Source organism: Rhinatrema bivittatum, chromosome 19 (genome assembly GCF_901001135.1).
Source record: "Rhinatrema bivittatum chromosome 19, aRhiBiv1.1, whole genome shotgun sequence".
Taxonomy (NCBI): Eukaryota; Metazoa; Chordata; class Amphibia; order Gymnophiona; family Rhinatrematidae; genus Rhinatrema; species Rhinatrema bivittatum.
In genome coordinates this window covers 3,316,399-3,339,225 of record NC_042633.1, presented here as the reverse complement: position 1 = coordinate 3,339,225, position 22,827 = coordinate 3,316,399, and the positions used below count along the sequence as shown (strand labels likewise).

Here is a 22,827-nt window from a genome sequence, read left to right as displayed (position 1 = left end):
TATCACTTCCTTAGAGATCCTCTGTGTTTACCCTTGTGATTTTTTTGAATTCAGATTCTGAATTTTGTCTCCATCACCTCCATTGGAAGGCTGTTCAATGCATCCAGCACCCTCTCTGTAAAGAAATATTTCCTAAGATTACTCCCGAATCTACCCCTTCACCCTCATGGCCCCTCATTCTAGAGCCTCCTTTCCATTGAAAAAGGCTCACCTCCTGTGCATGGAAACCTTTGAGATATTTGAAAGTCTCTGTAATATCTCTCCTTTCTAAAGTTTCCTCTAGGATATATGTTTAGATCTTTAATTCTATCCCCATATGCTTTAGAACGAAGACTACTCACCACTTTAGCAGCCTCCCTCTGGACCGACTCCATCCTGTTTCTATCCTTTTGAAGGTGCAGTCTCCAGAACTGTACTCAGTATTCCAAGTGAGGTCTCATCAGGGACCTATACAGGGGTCAATATCACCTACCTTTTTCTGCTGACCATTCCTCTCCTTACGAATCTGGAGAGTCTGAGCCCATCTTGGGTTTTTCCTCATTGGATCTATGGACTTGTACTTCCAGATTCTCTAAGAAGGATGATGGAGTCCATGGGTGCAATGAGGGAAACACCAGGATTGTGCAGACATAATTCAGACAAGTGGTAACCTATTGGATTATAGACTGAGGAATCTCCTACCTGTGGGATCCTGTAAATCCCTAATATCCTGGCCATGACTTCAGTTGCTGCCGAGTGGATTTCTCCAAGGATTCCTGCCAGAGCTGGGTGAGCCTTGCACGTATAATTTGGGAGGGTTCGTTTCCCCCCAGACAACAGAAGCAGAGTGCCATGAAGGGCGATGACTTCGGAAAGACAAGAGTCCAGGATTTGGAAGCCCAGGGTGTGGTTTGGTAGCAGAAGCTGGTTCTGGTTTATCTCTTCTATGGTAAACAAGAAGGCCAATATGTCACGATAGTACCGCATCTGCAAACTGTAAAAGAATAGACTTCTTTCATCAAGTTTCAGCTCTTCAAAGGTGATTTATTTGCAGAATTTTCCTCCCTTCTGATAAACATGAAACCTTTCTGTAAGGAAAAATCCTGTTTCACTTCTATACATGCAGCAAAATGTATTCTGACCTCACAAACTGAATATGTAGCCTGTATTTCTGAGCAGAGAGATATAGCGGTGATGAACTTCTGACAGACAGCAATACGTGACTGAATGATCTGATCTGCCAGTACACACCCTGGCAGATCAGATCAATGCAAGGGGAGGGGGGGGGGGTGTGTTTGTGTGTGGGGACAGACCTTAGGCCTTCTGCAACCCCAATCCTTCTGGAGACCTTCTCAGAATCAAGTCAGCTCTCTGTCACGTTATTCACAGATGACCCTCCATGGGGGAGATCAAGCTGAGGGATCAAGCAGTCGAAGTGGAGAAGAAAAACCCAGTCAGACCTCTATTCGTGTCCCAGCTTCAGTATGCATGAGCTACTAAATATGCATATCCTGGCTCTTAAAAACTGCTTGGGCAAGGGGTCTGGAGCTTCGCTATGAAGATCAATTAACACCACTAAGAAGATGGCTGAGTCACAGCTTGCTGCCCCTCCTTGTCACCCTTGCTAACGGGTATGATCCAGGATCCTGAACTACACGTAAGACTCCTCTGTCCTGCTGCTTTGTAGGGAGAGTCAACATTTATCTTTTTCCTTTCCAGGGATTAGACAGATCCTCTCCAATTCCCCGCAAGGTGCAGTCACCAGAATGTGTTTCCGGTGACAGAGACAGCCTTCATGATCTCAAGCTTGGAGCTCAGAGACAAGAAATCTGCAGAGTTCTGAGACCTGTTGTTATCTCCTGGATCATATCCTGGGATAGTTAGCTAAGGAGACGATTTTAAAATCTGCGGGCGCATGTGCAGGTGGAGCACGCGAGGGGGAGGGGAAAATTTTCGTAAAATACGCGCAGCGACACAATTGTTGCGTCCATCGATCTCAGACGGCTTCGACCTCTGTGCCTCACCTTTCTTCCTTCTCTCTCCTCAAGCCTTGGGAAGATGGTTGCTGCTGTGTCCTCATGCCGCGCTCTCTGGTGTCCCCGGATCGGCAACGGCGACGGTGTTCGCCATGATTTTCCTGAGGGTCTCCTAGGGTGCGCGTGCGCACGCCACCCACGTCTTTTTCCACGTCATGGCGGGAACCTCGGGGCGTCCCCTCCGAGTGACATCATCACATCCTGGTATTTAGCCTGCCCTTCGTTTGCTAACAAACTGAGTTAGCAAAGTTTGGATTGCCTTCGGTCTAAGCTGCTCTGCCGCTTCCCAGCTTCCGCAGAAAGCTCTATCTGCCTTTCGGGGTATTTCTTCACTAACCTGGGTACCGATTCCTCGGGGGCCCTTCTGCTCTATTTCAGATACCTATCTTGGGATACTGGGTGTTGTGGAGCGCTAGGAGAGCGGTCCCACTTACCAAGAGGTGTGTGTTCTTGGGCCACGGCTCGACCCCAGAGGAACTCCGAAGAGGTGCCGCGGTAGGCGAGGCATGCCCAAGCATGGGCTGGACAGGAGCGAGGCTGGACTGAAGACTGGAGACACTGACCCTCCTCCGGACCTGCGCGCTTCGGAAGACCAACAACACAATGATGGTCTTATGAACAGTCCTCCGACCGTTCCAAGCCCTTTCGGACCTGCCGCAGGGTACAGCAAGAAGTGGCAGGCCGGATGGAGGCCAGGGCAGCGGAGACTGGAACATGGAGATTCAGACGAGACTCAGGGATGAGGTACTTGGATACACAGACGTAGACTCAGGCACAGGCGTAGACTCAGGAACGAGGTTCTGGGATGCACAGACGAAGACTCAGGCATAGACGAAGACTCAGGAATGAGGTTCTGGGATGCACAGACGAAGACTCAGGCATAGACGAAGACTCAGGAACGAGGTTCTGGGATGCACAGACGAAGACTCAGGCATAGGCGAAGACTCAGGAACGAGGTAGTAGGCTTTCAGAAGACTCAGGAACAAGGTACAAGGCTTGCATCATGAAGCGCCCGACTCAGCCCGCCCGTGGGGCTGGTCACGGACCACGACATGGCTTGCTGCGAGGTACCGAGCATACAGAAGATTCAGGAACAAGGTACTTGGCTTTCAGAGATTCAGGAACGAGGTACTAGGCTTTCAGAAGACTCAGGAACAAGGTACAAGGCTTGCATCATGAAGCGCCCTACTCAGCCCGCCTGTGGGGCTGGTCGCGGACAGCGTGCAGAAGACTCAGGAACGAGGAACAAGGGAATCAGAAGAGCAAGACAGACTCACGGACTTCAGGATCAGGAGAAGCAACATCAGGCTGGATCACGGATATCAGGAACAAACATCTGGACTGGAACACAGGTACTGGATCAGGAGACAGACCTTAGGGCTGGCACACGGACATCTGGAACAGCAGGTGAACATCAGGACTGGAACGTAGACAAGAAGACAAGACGAGGAGCTCCAACGAAAAACAGGAAACACAGGACCTTGAAGAAGTGCTGGAACAAGGACAACTCCTGGAGTGAAGGACAGCAGGATCCCAGGAGTGACCAACTCCTTGCAAAGGCAAAGCTGGCATGGACGCTGAGCCCTTTATTAGGGCTCAAGAGGACAACGCCCAGGGAGGGGTCAGCCGAGGGCCACACCTGGCTGGCCCTTGAAAAACAGACGAGAGGTGCACGCCCGCGCCTTAGGAGAGCTGGAGAAGAGAGAAGCAGGATCCGCTGGTGGCGTCCTCGGCCACGTGAAGGCCCAGGAAGCAAGGCAGGCAGCGGAGCAGCTCTGCCGTGAAGCTGGACGGGCAGGCTGCTGGAGTGGCTTCCAGCCACAAAGACAGAAGCAGGAAGCAGAAGAAGGGCTGGCTGCAGGGCGAGCAGGGAGCTGTAGCAGGCTGCAGGCACCGGCAGGGACGGCTTTCCAGCTGGGCGAGGACCCGGGCTGAAGCAGGCACCGGCAGGGACGGCCTCCCTGCCGGCTGAAGATCCCGGCATCGTCTGCAGCACGTTGGAGGAAGGCAGGAGTGGCAGCAGAGGAGCCGGCCGCATGGAAACAGCTGCAGGGACGGCCCCAGCTGATTCGGGGGAGTGAAGAGCGTCAGCGGCCCGACTGGCCGCAAAGGTAAGAGCCTGCCCGCACTCCTTGAGGGCAGGATCGCAACAACTGGGTACTCGCTCCTTGAGGGCCTGCTCTCCCTAATCTGGTGCCTGCCACTGAACAACTTCTGCCTGCCAGGACCTTCAACAATGCAGCTTTCTGCTTCGTGAGTACTAACCCTTTCAATCTGTCTTTATTTCTTCATGTGCTTTTATATACCGTTGTTTGGAACTGGCCTTCACAACGGTTTACAGTATAACCAACAATACATATAATGTTATGCAGGTGAACCAGCTTCAGCTTCAGCACTCTGTGTCTACATCCGGGACCTGTCCCTGCTACGCCGCGCTGCCTATCACCTACTCGAGTGTGAGACTGGTCTCCTCTGCTGAGGACCCCTGGACTACTTCACTGGGTTACTTTGACTGCTGCCCGCTCCCCAGGCAGTACCATCGAGCTGTACAATAAATAAAACTTCTCTGTGTCTGCGTGTATAGAGTCTAGGCTAATACTGTGGTTCCTCACGAGGCTCCTCCCCGTGGGAGTGGCCATCACCACAGTACCCAAGAATCCACTCCAACACCTCATAACCATAACAACAATTGGGCCTACCTCCCCCTACCTACACTTTCTCCCTCTTCCCCTCTTCTCCCCACCCTCTAAATTTAACCTACCTTTCCCTAAATTTTTTATTTTATTACTTACTGCTCCTCTGGAGCAGCAGTAATCTCTGCGCGTGGCCGGCTGCCAGCACGTGCTTGCCCAGAACAGTGGCTAAAGGCCGCCGTCCCTCCCATGCCCCCCGGCCCGCACGTTGTGCGCGTACCGGGGTTTGCGCGTAGGCCTTTGAAAATGTGGCCTTAAGCTTCTTAGTAATATTCCAAGCAAGTCCAGGCTATTATGAGATGCATTTCTACAGGTTCATCCCTAAACTGTTTAGCTCTCATCACTAGAAGTATTGTAGTACAAGTTTCTTGTAGAGGTCAATTTTAAAAGCATTGCTCATGCAAAAATCCCGACATTTATTTATTTAAAAAGTATTTATATACCGTTTTTTAAAAAAGAAATTTTATCAAAAACGGTTCACAGATTTAAAACCAAAAATAAAATAATCAAAATAAAATGGAATTTTTAAACTTTACATAAAAATTGGTAATAACTAGACAGAATGCTAGTATATAAGGTTATTAAAAATATAAAAAGTTTGGAACCATGGGCTTATTGTTTTGGGGGAAAAGGGGAAAAAGGGGGGGAAGGGGAACGGGAGGAGGAAGGGGAAGTGGGAGAAATAGAGCGTAAAAATTATATGAGATAAAGGGAAGAAGGGAGAAGGGTATGAATGTGGGTCACGCGCAAGGCAGATTTTAAAAATCTGCGAAGAACACGCGCATATACTCGTGTGCACGTCAAATATAATGGTAGAAGCATGGATGTGGCATAGGCCATCCGGGGCGGGGCCAACACTTACATTCATAATTCCGTATTTTAAAACTGGAGGCCGCAGAGCGTGGCAGCTTGTTAGCTGCATAACTTTACTGCCCCTGGTGAGAAGCAAGTCTGTAGATCTCATGTTTTAAGGGCTGAGGGGTTGGGGGCAACTGGGGGGGGTGTGCAGGATGAAGAATCCGAGGGGTCTGGAAGACCTCAATATTGATTGTGCAAACTGGTGGACTGATTGGAAAAACTGGGACTATCCTTCACGTGAGGCAGATTTTAAAATCCACTCACGTGTGTTAAGCCAGCCAAGTCCTATGGGAGATGCGTGATGGTGGTTTGCTCAAGTAACCTCTTACAATTAGGTGCAAGTGTGCGCGTGATTTAAAATTCCAGCACATCTCCACTCGAGCGCACATGCACACATTTTAAAGTTATCCTGTAAGAGTGCTAAGTTGTTCGTATTATGCCTAATAGTAATCTATATGCCTGATACATTTCTTGCATGAGACAAACAGCATTGCATGGATCCCTAGGCCATTCAGGTTGCATATTAAGGTAAAATAAATAGTAATTTTATCACATTCTCTGTTCAATACCTAGGGGGAAGGGTGTCAGCAGACAAGCTGCAGCTTATACTTATAAATCCTTACATTTCTCTAGTTGTCATTATGGGCCAAATATTTCCACTTCTTATAGTTGGTGGTCTTATTATACTGTAGATACTTCACAAGTTCTAGCAAATTGTTTAACTGACAGTTAATTGACTGAGTGATTAATATGCAATGATTAATACAATTGTCAAAGCTGCTAACCAGGCTAAACGGACCTGACAAATTCAGCCATAACAGTATGAGGCGTTCACAATGTGGTACTGGGCACATTTACCTACTTCAGTTCGGTGTTCACTAAAGAGGACCCAGGAAAAGGACCGTCGCTAGCTAACAAGAAACTGGAGGAGAGCGGAGTAGATGTAACTCTGTTTACAGTGGAGAATGTGTGGGAAGAGCTGGGAAAACAAAGTGGAAAAAGCCATGGGGCCTGATGAGGTTCATCCCAGGATACTGAGGGAGCTCAGAGATGTGCTGGCGGGTCCGCTGCGTGACCTGTTCAATAGATCACTAGAAATGGGAGTGGTGCCGAGTGATTGGAGAAGAGCGGTGGTGGTCCCGCTTCACAAGGGTGGGAGCAGAGAGGAGGCTGGAAACTACAGGCCGGTTAGCCTCACCTCGCTGGTGGGAAAAGTGATAGAGTCAACTGCTGAAAGAAAGAATAGTGGAACTATCTACAGTCTGAAGAATTACTGGACCAGAGGCAGCATGGATTCACCAGGGAGATCCTGTCAGACTAATCTGATTGACTTTTCGACTGGGTGACTAGGGAATTGGATCAAGGAAGAGCGCTCGATGTCATCTACTTGGATTTCAGCAAGGGTTTTGATACGGTCCCGCACAGGAGGCTGGTGAATAAAATGAGAAGCTTAGGAGTGAGTGCCAAGGTGGTGGCCTGGATCGCAAACTGGTTGATGGACAGACGAGAATGTGTGATGATAAATGGAACTTACTCAGAAGAGAGCGCGGTGTTAAGCAGAGTGCTGCAAGGATCGGTGTTGGGACCGGTTCTGTTCAATATCTATGTGAGCGACATAGCGGACAAGATAGAAGGTAAGGTTTGTCTGTTTACAGATGACACCAAGATCTGCAACAGAGTGAACATGTCGGAAGGAGTGGAGAGAATGAGACGGGATTTAAGGAAGCCTGAAGAGTGGTCAAAGATATGGCAGCTGAGATTCAATGCCAAGAAGTGCAGAGTCATGCATATGGGGTATGGAAATCTGAAAGAACTGTATTCGATGGGGGGTGAAGGGCTGATGTGCATGGAGCAGGAGAGAGACCTAGGGGTGATAGTGTCTAACGATCTGAAGTTGGCAAAACAATGTGACAAGGCGATAGCTATAGCCAGAAGAATGCTGGACTGCATAGAGAGAGGAATGTCGAGTAAGAAAAAGGAAATGATTATTCCCTTGTACAGTTCCTTGGTGAGGCCTCACCTAGAATACTGTGCTCAGTTCTGGAGACCGTATCTCTGAAGGTACAGAGACAGGATGGAGGCGGTCCAGCGAAGGGCGAACAAAAAGGTGGAGGGTCTTCATTGAATGACTTATGAGGAAAGACTGAAGAATCTAAATATGTACCCCCTGGAGGAAAGGAGGACAGAGGTGATATGATACAGACTTTCAGATACTTGAAAGGTTTAATGATCCAAAGACAATGACAAACCTTTTCCACTGGAAAAAAAATCAGCAGAACCAGAGGTCATGATTTCAAACTCCAGGGAGGAAGACTCAGAACCAATGTCAGAAAGTATTTCTTCACGAGAGGGTGGTGGATGCCTGGAATGCCCTTCCGGAGGAAGTGTGAAGACCAGAACTGTGAAGGACATCAAAGGGGCATGGGATGTACACTGTGGATCCATAATGTCTAGAGGATGTGAATAAGAGTGGGGTGGCTCACGGGAATGACGGCTACTACCTGGAGATAATACCCTTATTCAATAAACATATACACGGTTAATACAACTCCAACATTGCTCTAGCTTCAACGTCAAGAGGGTAATGTGGAAAAAAAGATTTGCATTCACAAAAAAAGCTGGGAGTAGGCTTGCTTGCTACGGCGGTTACTACCCCAAACCAAATAAGCCTGATACTTCACTTTCAATGCATATCCAATTTAGCTCTCTTCTTCAACGGTAGGCGAAAAAAACTGATACTTCACGCATATCCAGCATAGCTCTCTGCTTCAACGGCAGGGAAGAAAGATTGATACTTCAAGCATATCCAGCATGGCAGGGGGGAATGAAGAAAAGTGGATCTATATACAGACAACAACCAACAAGGACTGAATTACATAGTCTGAGTAAACAAATAAGCATGGGTGTAGCTTGCTTATTGCGGCGGTTACTACCCCTAACTAATTAACAGGTCGATCCAGTAAAGTGTGCTCCGTCGGAGCGCACTGTCACCCTGCTCTGGACGCGTGTTTTCCCTTACCCCTTATTCATTAGGGGAGGAAAACACGCGGCCCACCCGCGGCACCTAATAGCGCCCTCAACATGCAAATGCATGTTGATGGCCCTAGTAGGTATTCCCGAGCGATCCAGTAAGTAAAATGTGCAGCCCAGCCGCACATTTTACTCTAAGAAATTAGCGCCGCCCAAAGGTCGGCGCTAATTTTCTTCCGGCGCCAGGGAAGTGCACAGAAAAGCAGTAAAAACTGCTTTTCTGTGCACCCTCCGACTTAATATCATAGAGATATTAAGTCGGAGGTCCCCAAAAGTAAAAAAAAAAAAAAAAAAAATTGAATTCGGGCCCGCGGCTGTCGGGCCGCGAAAACCGAGCCTCAATTTTGCCGGCGTCCGGTTTCCGAGCCCGTGGCTGTCAGCGGGCTCGAGAACCGACGCCGCAAAATTGAGCGTCGGCTGTCAAACCCGCTGACAGCCGCGCTCCAGGCCAAAAGGAGGCGCTAGGGACGCGCTAGTGTCCCTAGCGCCTCCTTTTCCTCGTTGCACCGCGTCGCCTAATTTAAATACTGGATCGCCTCGCACCGGCGAGGGGCCGGTGCGCGCGCCGGGAGAGCGGGCGTTAGTCCGCTCTCCCACGGACTTTACTGGATCGGGCTGTAAGCTAGCTATTCACTTAGATGCAGTTCCAACACTGCTCTCTACATTAATGGTGGGGGTGGAAGGGAAAAAGAACCAAAAGGTTACTAAGGGCCAAGAGTAACAGATAAGTATGAGAAAAAAAAAGTGTGAAAGCTTACTGGGCAGACTGGATGGGCCGTTTGGTCTTCTTCTGTCGTCATTTCTATGTCTACGTTTCTATTTACAAGGCAAAAAGGGTGCACACATGACATTTTCAAAATCACGCCTGCTATTTTCCCCACCTTGGCTTCCCACATAAAAGAGTAGGTGTAAACTACACAAGCCATTTTAGCATGCAAAACTGCTATATGCAAAGTGTACTCTGTGCAAATTTTCAGGAGCATGTAGAAAGAACCCTCATGGCATCTCTTTGAAAAATTTGGGTACAGTACATTTGTTAGAATTTCCTCCTGGATTCCTAATTTATTGCGCATACATTTAAGTATGCACAAAATCTGTTTTTTTTAATGCAGTTTTGTGTGTACAGAGGAGAGATGTTTGGGGGGCGGAGGGGCAGAGCTGACACGTGCATACTCTGATTTAAAAAATGTGTGCACAAAAGTACATGCATTAGCTATGCCCTACAAAGTGGAGGTGTAACTTTACACTAGTGAATGTGTGAGTGTACTGGAATAATTACCTGAATATTTTCAAAACAAATTCAATATGCATACATTAGCTTTGAAAACACTCAGTAAATTGTGAGTACAATGTAGATGCAGTCTTTACTACTATGTGTGCTGTTTGAAAACTACTCTCTATCTTTAGAGACCACATAGGCCCCACCCTATGGATGTCAATGTTAGAATCTCTTCCTGGCAGATCCAAGATGGCGTCGTAAGGAGAGGACGCGCTGAAGGAGCTCCGCACTCTTGTTAAATAATTTTCTGTTCCTTGAAAAGAATGCCTCACACCAAGAGGAAGGGGAAGGTGAGGCAGGTTCCCACACCCACCGCCTTACCGGGTCCCCTTCAGCCGACGATTGAGGGTTTCTTCGGCGCGGCAATAACTTCAACTCCAGAGAGAGGGTCCGCGGAGGCGCCGGGTACAGGGCAAACCCAGATGCCATTGGACACATCAACATCGCTGAGTCCTGGGGCGCCCAACACTCCCTCCCCCCCTATCCACGGTGAGACCCTCGATCAGACCTGGACCGTGCGACCCGAAGGTCCGGCAGAGGAACAGGCGGATGTGGCTGCGATTGGGCCTGAAACCGTTGGGGCAGCAGTGCTAACGGACGCTCGAGGAGAGCAGAATAAACAGCTAAGATCCGCCATGCAGGTCGGGGCAGTTGAGAGCACGGCTGCAAGAACCACCGGAGGGGGAGAGGAACCGGCAGAGGAAATGCTTAGGATTTCGGAGGTCTGCCGGAGGCAGGAGGTAAGCCTTGAACCCAGCTTTAAATTATCAAGGCCACAAGTAATAACCTTAGACATTGTATGGAATGCCTTGGTTGCGCTGGAAAAGGCAATCTCGACTTTAACTGTGGCAGTAACAAACTTACAACAAAAAGATAGTGAGTTAAAACCTGTTCTGGATTCTCATGAGAAGAAACTTAAAGAAGTTGAAGATAATGTAATTAAAATTCAAGAAGTTCAAGCAAAGTTAATACAAAGTGAAGCAATTACAATGAGAAAGTTGGAAGATCTAGAAAACTCGTAAAGATACTTAAACCTTAGGTTACTTAACTTTCCTTCTATAAAATAGACATCATTGCGAGATATATTCAAAAATACTTGATGGAAGTTCTTTTATTTCCAACAGAGGCTATACCACCTGTTTCAAGTATTTATTTTGTTAAGAAAACAACTGAACCGTCTCAACAGGAACAAAATCCCCCTATTAATATAGGGGATGACTTGACGGCAATTCTTGAATCCTCTACAATGGAGCAGTTGGAATATCGTGGAACTGTAATGTGTACTTTTGTTTTTTTCTGGAGATCGAGATTCAGTTTTAAAGTGCTTTCTTCGTAATAGAGAAAAGTTGTTTTTTGATGAAAAAATTAGAATATACCCGGATATTGCAAGAAGTACACAGTTACGTAGAAAACAGATGTTACAGATGTGCCAAGAAGCCAGACAACTGGGGGCCAAAATAACAATTAGATATCCTTGCAAATGTCTAATATATATTAATAATAACAGATATGTGTATTACGATCCTTCACAATTGCGTTCCTATATTGATAATTTTGAAGCTGAGAGAGCTGAATCCTAGAGTAGGGCAGTAATGATTATGCAAACTCTCCTTTTTGATTTCTTATAATTTAAATGATGGAAATAATGCTCTTGTATATTGTCTTGGATCTCCCCTTTACATTCCTTAACATTTTCATAGTAATGATTGCAGGAGTTTATTGTGAAATCCTTTTGGTATATTGTGTAAAGTAATGTATCTTCCTGGAAGTAAGGATGGATATAAGTTTATTGTATTATGGAAAAATCCTGAAACTCTTGTTTAATTATTGAAAAATTTAATAAATATTAAAAAAAAAAAAAAAAGAATCTCTTCCTGTTCAGCTGGCTGAAATGCTAATTTATGCGGCAAATTAATGTTACCTACCAATGACATCTGATATCGTGCATTTCATAAATCCTTTTTGCTATCAGCATACAATTTAATTGCTGTCAGCTTCTATTTAATTTGCTTAAAAGTAAATTTCATGAGTATATTTCGTAAAGGGGTAGATTTTAAAAAGCATTTACTCGAGCAAAACTGGTTTTTGCTCGAGTAAATACACTTTACTCAAGTAAGTGGGCTTTTCAAAATTGCTACAATATATGCCATTGAATTGTCCATAGGATTTACTCAAGTAAGTGTACTTTACTCGAATAAATAGCTTTTGAAAATTGCTACGATAGTATGTCACATTTACATGCGTAACTCCTTTGAAAATGACCCCCATAGTGCGTTGAGCAGCACACACAATTCTTATCTTTCTTTAAGATCATACAAAATGAAACAGAATTCTAACAGTTTTGCGTAATAATAAGTTTGTTTGTTTGTGTTAAGTAATTTTATCTATGTATATATTTATACACATGATAAAGGCGAATTTTAAAAGCCTTGCGCGTACTAAAATCAGGAGATACTCGCAGAAGTTGGGTTGGCGCACGCCGAATGGGTTTTATAAGCTGCTCATGGATGCGCATATCTCCCGCTGTTAGCACAAGCCAAAAGTTTTGAAAAGGGGCGGGGCGGATTGGGGGAAGGTCAAGAGATGTGCACATAAATACTTACGTGCCACGTAACTATTATTGCAATGGATAGCTTGTAAGTAATACAATTAGAAAGACTAGGCTAGTCAGTGGGGTTTTAAGGGTTGGTGCTCACAGGGTGAAAGGGAGACTATTAAGCTAGGGAGGGGTTGAGAAGTCCTATCCCTTAACTGGGTGAACTGGGAAAACTACCTATGGCGTCAGCACATGAACCTTGTAAAATTCCCCCACTTACACATGCGCGCATCCATTAAAATTGTGCACACATGTACATGAATCCAGTCTATTTTATAACATACACACTTATACATGCGTATGTTGTAAAATGAATACGTCTCTGGACTGAGCCGGCAAATGTGCACACATTTACACCCATGCGCCTGTTTAAAAGTTACCATCCCTTATAATAGCAATGACCTACATCACTGACAAAAAGGTAGACTCAATAATTAATCACTGTGCTTATCGTGCTAAAACGTGAGTTCTCACATGCATACAAACACATATATTAATTTAATGAACTAGTGGAAGCATATAAAAACAGTTCTAAGAGAATTATTTAATTTGAACCCCAAAATTGACTTTGTACCAAAAAGGCAAAGCATACTTGAGGTGTCTCAAAAGTTTTGACAGCATGGCCTTAGGCCAGCCAGCACATTTTCTCACACTATTTTTCCTTCTCATGAAAAATATCTCACTAGCATAAACACCTCCAATGGGAATTATTCTAAACTTGCTTTCATTTCACCAGATCTTTAGCTGTCTGATCTAGGGACCACACTGTGCTCACAAAGTTGCTATAAAGCAACAAAGAAACAGAGAAGCCTGATGGCAGATAACTGTAAGAAATGCAGAAACCTGGAATATAATGGTTTGATAGGGATTGTGAGATGGATCTCACAAGATGGATTTGTGAGATCCACTTTCTTTCCTGTTGCAAAACCATGGAACTCACTTGATCTTTGGCGTTCTCTTCTCTTCTCCCCAGCTAAAGATTATGTCAGCTTATCTTATTCTGTCCCGAATTCTGATGCGGTTTCAACTTTCTGCTACTCTTGAGCCTATTATGATCTCTTGTTTTAAAACATCCTTTCCACTAATAAATGCTTTCTACGCATTATTTATATCTTTGACTACCTCCTTGAATCTAAACCAGACATCTGTGCAATCACAGAAACATGGCTAAAAACCACTGACTCGGTTCTAACAAATCAACTACCCACGCAAATCTATGACATCTTTTCCATCCCAAGACTCAAAAAAAGAGGAGGCGGCATCCTTCTAGCAGCAAAAAAAGGTTTAAGGCTATCACTGCAACACTCTAATTCAGCTTCCAACTTGGAATGCACCTTCTTCAAATCCAGTCACCTCCAAATTTGCCTTGTCTATGCTCCACCAGGATTACTAGAGGCTGACCCCTCTCCCCTTATTGAATACATTGCAAAACACCTCATACCAGACACACCAGCAATAATAATGGGAGACTTTAATTTGCACGTGGACACATTACCACACTCTGCCAACTGTGAGACCCTCCTATCTACCTTCGCCTACATGGGATTCACCCAGATCGTTAACACCCCTACTCATAAAGCAGGCCACACACTGGACCTAATCTTCATTAATGAAGGCATCTCGCTCTCGTCCATACCCACCTGTTCTCCCGTCCCATGGTCGGACCATCAGATCATCACTACCTCTCTCGAGATCCTACACCACCCTCCACTCTCCTTCCCAAATTCTACTATACAAATCAGAAAACCCTGTTCTCTGGATCTCCTAAGTGACCATCTGGCAAAGGAACTGACACATCTGGACCTATCAGATGCAACCACTGCCACCTCGTCCTGGTTCAAAATAATTAACCAAGTGGCAGAAGTAAAATGTCCTCTCACCACAAAAGTACTACACACTCCTCCGGACAACAGGAAACCGTGGTTCACACATGAACTAAAGTCCCTTAAGCAAGACCTTAGAAATAAAGAACACAAATGGCAAAAAAAACCCCTCTTCTGGCATCCTGGCTGTTTACAAAGCAACCCTAAACACCTACAGAAACACAATTCTCAAAACAAAAAAAGATTTCTTCGCCAAAAAAATCCACCACTTCATCTTTGACTCCAAAGCATTGTTCTCCTAAGTCTCGGCCCTCACTAAACCCACCCCTCCGACTTTCCCAGATGACCAAACTCTTAGTAAAGCCATAGAGCTTGCAAAATACTTCGAGAACAAAATCATCAACCTTATCGACCCACTATCTTCATCCAACCCAGCATCACCGCCGCCTCACTCCTCTCCCCCACAACGAACTGCAACCCTCAAAGTCTTCGAGACTACTTCTTCACTTGAAATTGAAAGCATCCTGAAGAAACTCAAACCCTCCTCACACCCATTAGACATCATTCCCTCAAACCTCCTCTTTGCCATACCCAACACAATTGCTAAACCTATCGCAGTTATTATCAACTGCTCCCTTACCCAAGGATTAGTTCCAGACTCACTAAAGCTCGCCACTCTAAAACCTCTTCTAAAAAAACCTAACTTGCCAACTGATGACCCTGCGAACTTCCGCCCCATTGCCAATCTACCCCTCATTGCCAAACTTATGGAGAAGATCGTTAATAATCAACTTTCGGAGTACCTAGAGGAACATAAGATTCTTGCCCCCTCTCAATTAGGATTCCGGAAATCCATGAACACAGAACCACTACTAATTTCTCTCACAGACTCCATCTTCATGAACATGGATAAAAGACAACCATATCTACTGGCGCTTTTAGATCTGTCAGCAGCCTTCGATACCGTCAAACACACAACTCTCATAGACTGTCTTGCAGATATAGGTATCACTGGGACTGCACTCAACTGGTTCAAATCCTTCCTTTGCAACAGAACATTCAAGGTCAAAATCAACAATAAAGAATCTCACTCAGTCACCTCCAACTATGGTGTCCTTCAAGGATCATCCCTCTCACCAACCCTTTTCAACATATACATTCTACCGCTCTGCCACCTCCTCTCTAAGCTGAATCTTACCCACTATCTCTATGCAGACGATATACAAATTCTCATACCAATCACGGAATCTCTACAGAAAACTATAAGCTTCTGGAACAGTTGCCTCCAGTCAATAAAAACACTCCTCTCCAGTCTAAACTTAGTCCTAAACACTACCAAGACAGAACTCCTCATCATATCTCAAGATCCCAACAACCCTCTCATCAATACTCTAACAACATCACCTCCCTCAAACCTCAGTTACTCACCCCACGTAAGGGACCTCGGCGTTCTCTTGGACAACCAACTTAATCTCAAAAAATTCATCAACAACACCACCAAGGAATGCTTTTTCAAATTACAAGTACTAAAAAAGCTGAAACCCCTCCTACATTTTCATGACTTCCGCTTGGTACTCCAATCTATTATCTTCTCAAAAGTCGATTACTGTAATGCTCTTCTCATCGGCCTCCCTGCAAACACCATCAAACCACTACAGATGCTGCAGAATTCTGCAGCCAGAATACTGACAGATACAAAGAAAAGAGATCACATCTCCCCCATCCTATACATCCTCCACTGGCTGCCAATCAAATACAGGATCCTCTACAAAGTCCTTACTATAACTCACAAAGCTGTACACAACCTCTCCCCTATTGAGCTTACCATTCAACCACGTTTCCATAACCCGAATAGACCAATCAGAGGAGCCTATCAAGGTACACTACACGTTCCACTAGCGAAAACCCCTGGTAGTAAACAAACACTTTCCACAGCCGGCCCTTCAAATTGAAATGCTCTTCCCCCAGATCTCAGACAAGATCCATGTCCCCTGTCTTTCAAGAAAAAACTTAAAACATGGCTCTTCAAATTAGCATTCCCTGATTGAGATTCCTCTTACAACAATGACCAACCTTGACCAACTGGTCCAACACGTAACACCGTCTCTTTAGTTATGATTAGCCATAAAGCTATTAAGAAACTATAAACTCCCATTTGTAAATATTTTGTTTCTAAATTTTATTTAGTTAATAAATGTTGAATTATACTCTGTATTTACTTTGAGAATGATGTATTTACTTTGAGAATGATGTTAGCTCAATATTGTTACTTGTCACTTTGTTCCATGTAATGCTCTCATGCAAAGTTTTTTGTTCTCTGGAAACCGGTGTGATTTGTAATTTCTACAAGAATGTCAGTATATAAAAAAACAAAATAAATAAATAAATACTTCAGTTTCTTTGTGAAAACCTCCCACTCACTCTCCTCTGTTCAATGAAAGGATTTGTACTGCCTCAATAATTAAATTTACATAAGTACAGTTTCTAGCATGGAGAAAGATTATGACACATCATGTTCTGCAGCCTTCTGAGTTTCCAGATACTCATCATTGATTTTGACTCTTCTCCGTCCCTGTGTGAATTGACACAACTGACAGCTAAGAACCTGCCTCATTCATTTTTAAATACTTTGGCTCGAAAAGTCTTATCATAAGCACAGTAAAAAACTCAAAAAACCGTGAAGGTATCCCTTTGATTTTAAAGGAAATTGAACCTTAATCAGTCTCATTTACCCTCCCAGTTCCATCTCTCTTAAACAGTCTTTTGTATAAACCTGTCTATAACATTTTTTTCTTTTTAGGCCACCTTTCCAACTCTGACTCATAAGAACATAAGAAAATGCCATACTGGGTCAGACCAAGGGTCAATCAAGCCCAGCATCCTGTTTCCAACAGTGGCCAATCCAGGCCATAAGAACCTGGCAAATACCCAAAAACTAAGTCTATTCCATGTTACCATTGCTAATGGCAGTGGCTATTCTCTAAGTGAACTTAATAGCAGGTAATGGACTACTCCTCCAAGAACTTATCCAATCCTTTTTTAAACACAGCTATACTAACTGCACTAACCACATCCTCTGGCAACAAATTCCAGAGTTTAATTGTGCGTTGAGTAAAAAAGAACTTTCTCTGATTAGTTTTAAATGTGCCCCATGCTAACTTCATGGAGTGCCCCCTAGTCTTTCTACTATCCGAAAGAGTAAATAACCAATTCACATGATTTTAAACATCTCTATCATATCCCCCCTCAGTCGTCTCTTCTCCAAGCTGAAAAGTCCTAACCTCTTTAGTCTTTCCTCATAGGGGAGCTGTTCCATTCCCCTTATCATTTTGGTAGCCCTTCTCTGTACCTTCTCCATCGCAATTATATCTTTTTTGAGATGCGGCGACCAGAATTGTACACAGTATTCAAGGTGTGGTCTCACCATGGAGCGATACAGAGGCATTATGACATTTTCCGTTTTATTCACCATTCTCTTTCTAATAATTCCCAACATTCTGTTTGCTTTTTTGACTGCCGCAGCACACTGAACCGATGATTTCAATGTGTTATCCACTATGACACCTAGATCTCTTTCTTGGGTTGTTGCACCTAATATGGAACCCAACACTGTGTAATTATAGCATGGGTTATTTTTCCCTATATGCATCACCTTGTACTTATCCACATTAAATTTCATCTGCCATTTGGATGCCCAATTTTCCAGTCTCACAAGGTCTTCCTGCAATTTATCACAATCTGCTTGTGATTTAACTACTCTGAACAATTTTGTGTCATCTGCAAATTTGATTATCTCACTCGTCGTATTTCTTTCCAGATCATGTATAAATATATTGAAAAGTAAGGGTCCCAATACAGATCCCTGAGGCACTCCACTGTCCACTCCCTTCCACTGAGAAAATTGTCCATTTAATCCTACTCTCTGTTTCCTGTCTTTTAGCCAGTTTGCAATCCATGAAAGGACATCGCCATCTATCCCATGACTTTTTACTTTTCCTAGAAGCCTCTCATGAGGAACTTTGTCAAACGCCTTCTGAAAATCCAAGTATACTATATCTACCAGTTCACCTTTATCCACTCAGGACAGTTGAGAACGTCAAGCTGCAAATCACTAAGCTGCACCTTCTGCTTCTATGTCCACTGGATACTTAAACAATGTGCTTTCATATCATTTTTCTCTCTTCTTTTTCACAATGACCTACTGATGATTTAAAAAATATCTTACACAAGCAAAAGAATGGATATGCAAAAGTTTAACAACATGCTCATTTTGGGGTTTTTTCCTGGAAAGAAATTCCAAATAACACTGAAGGAATTATCAAGTTATGCCAGATGCTGGCTTTTATCCAACAATAAACAAAAGCAAATTAAAGCTCATCTGAATGTTTTCATGCCAATATGCATCCTGCTTTGGCTGCTGCTTCTTAGTTTTGCACCATTTGGCATAGTTTATTACCAGCTAGTGGATAAGCATGCTTTCACACTACTAATCTATAGTTTTCCCACTCAGTAGGTCTTACTCTTCACAGCGTGCTGGCTGAGGGGTCTCTCTGAAGCTAAGCATGGGGTAAACAATGCCAGCATGAGCCACAGATATCAACCCCAGGACAAAGTCTCCATCCATGGAGAAGGCTGTCACCTCCTGCAGCTCCAGCTTGCATCCTGAGTCAATGACTTCTGCTATGGGAAGAGTGAGCAGCAGAACTAGTAGGCAAGCAAAAAGTCTCATTTTCTATCACTCTTGCACAAGCCTCTGGATTCAACATTAGCACACAGCAAGCCCAGAAGAAACAGAAGATTAAGGGAAAGAGAAAAAAATAAAGCAAAGTGGAATATAGAGGGAGAGAGGAGACCAGGAAAATGACCAAAGATCAAACAGAGCAATACAAATGGAAGAGAGACAGAGAAAATAATCAGCGAAAGATCAAAAACAAAGTGAGATCTAGAGAGGAGAGACCACAAAATAATTATAGAAAGATCAAATGGACAGCGTGAGAGGCAGAAAAAAAAGAGCAGGTCAGCAAGCTCAGACAAACTCGGTTTGGAAACTGGAAAGAATGGACCATGAAAAACTTGTCACAGGTGAGTAACCGCGCCACAAGACTGTCTTTAAAGCCACTGGGCTTATATCTTCTCTGCAGTGGGGTGATTCTGCAGTCATAATTAGGGATGGTGGTACTCAGGTGCTTTCCTTTGCTCATTGCGGGATGACTATGTGCATGATGTATAATAACGGGGCACGGTTGATAATCACAGCCTGAGGTGCCCTTTGGGATGTATGGGAGGAAACACACAAATTTGTTCTAATTTCATATCCTTTACTTTCCCCTTCCATTGTAGATCTACAAAGATTAACCCTTTTCTTCCAAGCCAGGAAGAAATCCACAATTGTTAGATGGTGAGAGTTCCATATCATTTTCAAAGATTTAATAGAGAAGTGAGGAGGACTGGCAAGTTTAGAGGGATGAGCAGAGGGATACAGACAGATTCAATTCTAGGACTGGATAGGGATACAGACACTTTAGTACTCGATGGTTCATTGGATTCGCTTATAGATACAGAATCTTTCACCCATAGGGTTGGATGGCTCTGAGGATGGGCACTGGAATACAGAACCTGTCATCTGTAGGACTAGTTGGTATAGAGAGTGTATACACCTCTTAAGATAGGATGGTTCAGGCAATGGGAACATATATGTGGAACCTATTGCCTTTAAGAGTGGCTAGAGTTTATTCTAAATCACAAGTTATTGGTCATGTTGATAATATAGACTTGTAGCTCCCACTCCCAAAAGAATTTGTCCTTTACTCTTCAGTGCATACAAAATAAAAGTACAGTGAGCATTGGAAAAAACTGTATACAGTGGACTTTGTAATTTAAATAGTGGTACCTGGTTCTCAAGCTTCCTTTTGGTCGATTTTCAAAATCATGCATGCGCGGTTCCCGGCACATGCACTTGGATGCGCTAATTTTATAACATCTGTGGTCATATTATAAAATCCGATGTCCATGCGCACTGGATTTTAACAGCCCTGCGATCATGTGTGGGCGGACCGCGACTCGCATGCTCGGGGGGGTGGGGGGGAATTTTCAAATTACACATGGTGATGCTTAATTGGAGCAGACTGGGAGGGAACTTCCTTACACCCCTGCCTAACCTTCCTTCTCCTTCCCCTCTCCATCCCGAACCCTAACCCCTACCTACGCGAAATTTTTTTATTTTACTACTTACTGCTCCTCTGGAGCAGAAGCATTTTCTATGTGCCGGCAGCCGGCCAGGACGCACTTCCCCGAGACAGCAGCTAATGTCCTGGCTGGCCTCCATCCCACCCAGACCACACCCCCCGGCCCACCCCTTTTTCAGAGCCCGGCACTTCTGCACGTAATGGGGGTTATGCACGTGGCCGGGCCCATTCTAAAATGCACGCGGCGCACACAAGGCCCATACCACACACGTAACCCCCATTTTTTACGCGTGGCAGGCTTTTAAAATGTATTTGATAGGGAACATTAATCAAGCTGTTCACCTTGATGCAAACTCCTTGAGTAGATTTTCCATGGAGTTTGCACCAATAATCAAAGCAAAAGTGTGTATGTGGATTTGCATTAATTATTGCCTTGGGAAAAGGTTCCTGCAGAGATTTGCACCTCGCAATTCTGCGGGTAATTTTTTTTTTTTTACAGCCAAAGCATCTTACATAGATATGAAAATCCAAAATGATGCATGTTGTTTCCTCCTCCGGCCTAACTCCAGCCTTGGGAATGCCCCTAAACAAGCATACCCTTAGTGAGGGCGGTTTGTATTTAAATGGCCCAGTTCCATGGGTACAGTGCTCTTTTACCAACAGAAATGTTATTCTTTCCTTAAGCTAGGCAGGCACACAGGAAAATTTGGCATTTTGCATAGTTTGCTTGCTATTTCGTTTAGTTTCCCATTTTTTGTCAATTATTTTGTTTCTTGAGTTATCATTTATTTTTATGAGAATGAAAATCAAGAGGAGTGTACTTTAAGGGGTGAATTTTAAGAGAGCTGCTCGCATTAAAATGCCCATGTACGTAAATATAGGGACCGAGCTCAAGCAACTCTTCTACTAAAATCGGAACGTTATGGGTGCATTTGCGTGAGCAACAGAACGCACACACATATATAAAAAGGGTGAATTTGGGGCGCTTATGTGGGTGCACGTGCACTCGTTTTAAAGTTACTGTCCCTAATAGTATCCAATAATGAAAAAATGGCCATTTCACTATAGGGACAGATTTTGTCCAAAGACAATAATTATTATATTACCCCTGAGGCAGGCATAATATGCCGAAACGTGGACCGCATTGGGTAGAAGATAATGGTTTTGCTGTACCTTGCACAAGATCAGATTTGGGCTTGAATTCATTGAAACCAAATAAATGGTTGTTTCCATTTCAATAGGAAGGTTTCCGAGGTATGAATAAAGTTTTGTTTGGCGTGGGCAAATCTAAATTTGTGGATGGTATGAGAGAATGCTAAATGATTGTATCTATATGTCAAGAATGATTCTGTCTAAAGCCCATTGACAGCATGATACCAGCTCTCTCTTTGACCCTTCTTTTTTTTGTGTTTGTTTTTTTTTTAAATGATGAGGTCAATACTCAAAAGCCATTTAGATGGATAACTAAAAAGTTGTCGTCTCAATGGCTAGCCGGCGATATTCACAGCCATATGCAGCTAAATTCTAGCCGCATACGTCGGGGGCATTCATAGAAACATAGAAACATAGAAATGATGGCAGAAGAAGACCAAACGGCCCATCCAGTCTGCCCAGCAAGTTCACACTTTTTTTTTCTCATACTTATCTGTTACTCTTGGCGCTTAGTAACCTTTTGGTTCTATTTCCCTTCCACCCCCACCATTAATGTAGAGAGCAGTGTTGGAACTGCATCTAAGTGAAATATCTAGCTTAATTAGTTAGGGGTAGTAACTGCTGCAATAAGCAAGCTACACCCATGATTATTTGTTTAACCAGACTATGTAATTCAGTCCTTGTTGGTTGTTGTCTGTATATAGATCCACTTTTCTTCATTCCCCCTGCCGTTGAAGCAGAGAGCTATGCTGGATATGCATTGAAAGTGAAGTATCAGGCTTATTTGGTTTGGGGTAGTAACCGCCGTAACAAGCAAGCTACTCCCCGCTTTTTTGTGAATGCAAATCCTTTTTTCTACATTTCCTCTTGCCGTTGAAGCTTAGAGCAATGTTGGAGTCACATTAACCGTATGTTTGTTTATTGAATAAGGGTATTATCTCCAGGTAGTAGCCGTCATTCCCGCGAGCCACCCACTCTTCATTCACGTCCTCTAGACTTTATGGATCCACAGTGTTTATCCCACGCCCCTTTGAAGTCCTTCACAGTTCTGGTCTTCACCACTTCCTCCGGAAGGGCATTCCAGGCATCCACCACCCTCTCTATGAAGAAATACTTCCTGACATTGGTTCTGAGTCTTCCTCCCTGGACCTTCAAATCGTGACCCCTGGTTCTGCTGATTTTTTTCTGACGGAAAA

The 22,827-nt window shown here is 44.2% G+C and overlaps 1 protein-coding gene across 1 annotated transcript in view; it reads right to left on the bottom strand.

Moving 5' to 3' along the window:
* LOC115081057 (vomeronasal type-2 receptor 26-like) overlaps positions 1–22,827 on the bottom strand; it is a 79,562-nt gene that overhangs the window by 23,470 nt on the left and 33,265 nt on the right. The window contains exons 4-6 of the mRNA XM_029585571.1: positions 18,815–18,974; positions 682–973; positions 473–571 (exon numbers count right to left, since the gene is read on the bottom strand). Of these exons, the coding sequence (XP_029441431.1) occupies positions 473–571; positions 682–973; positions 18,815–18,974 (551 nt within the window). The remainder of the gene's footprint in view (positions 1–472; positions 572–681; positions 974–18,814; positions 18,975–22,827) is intronic.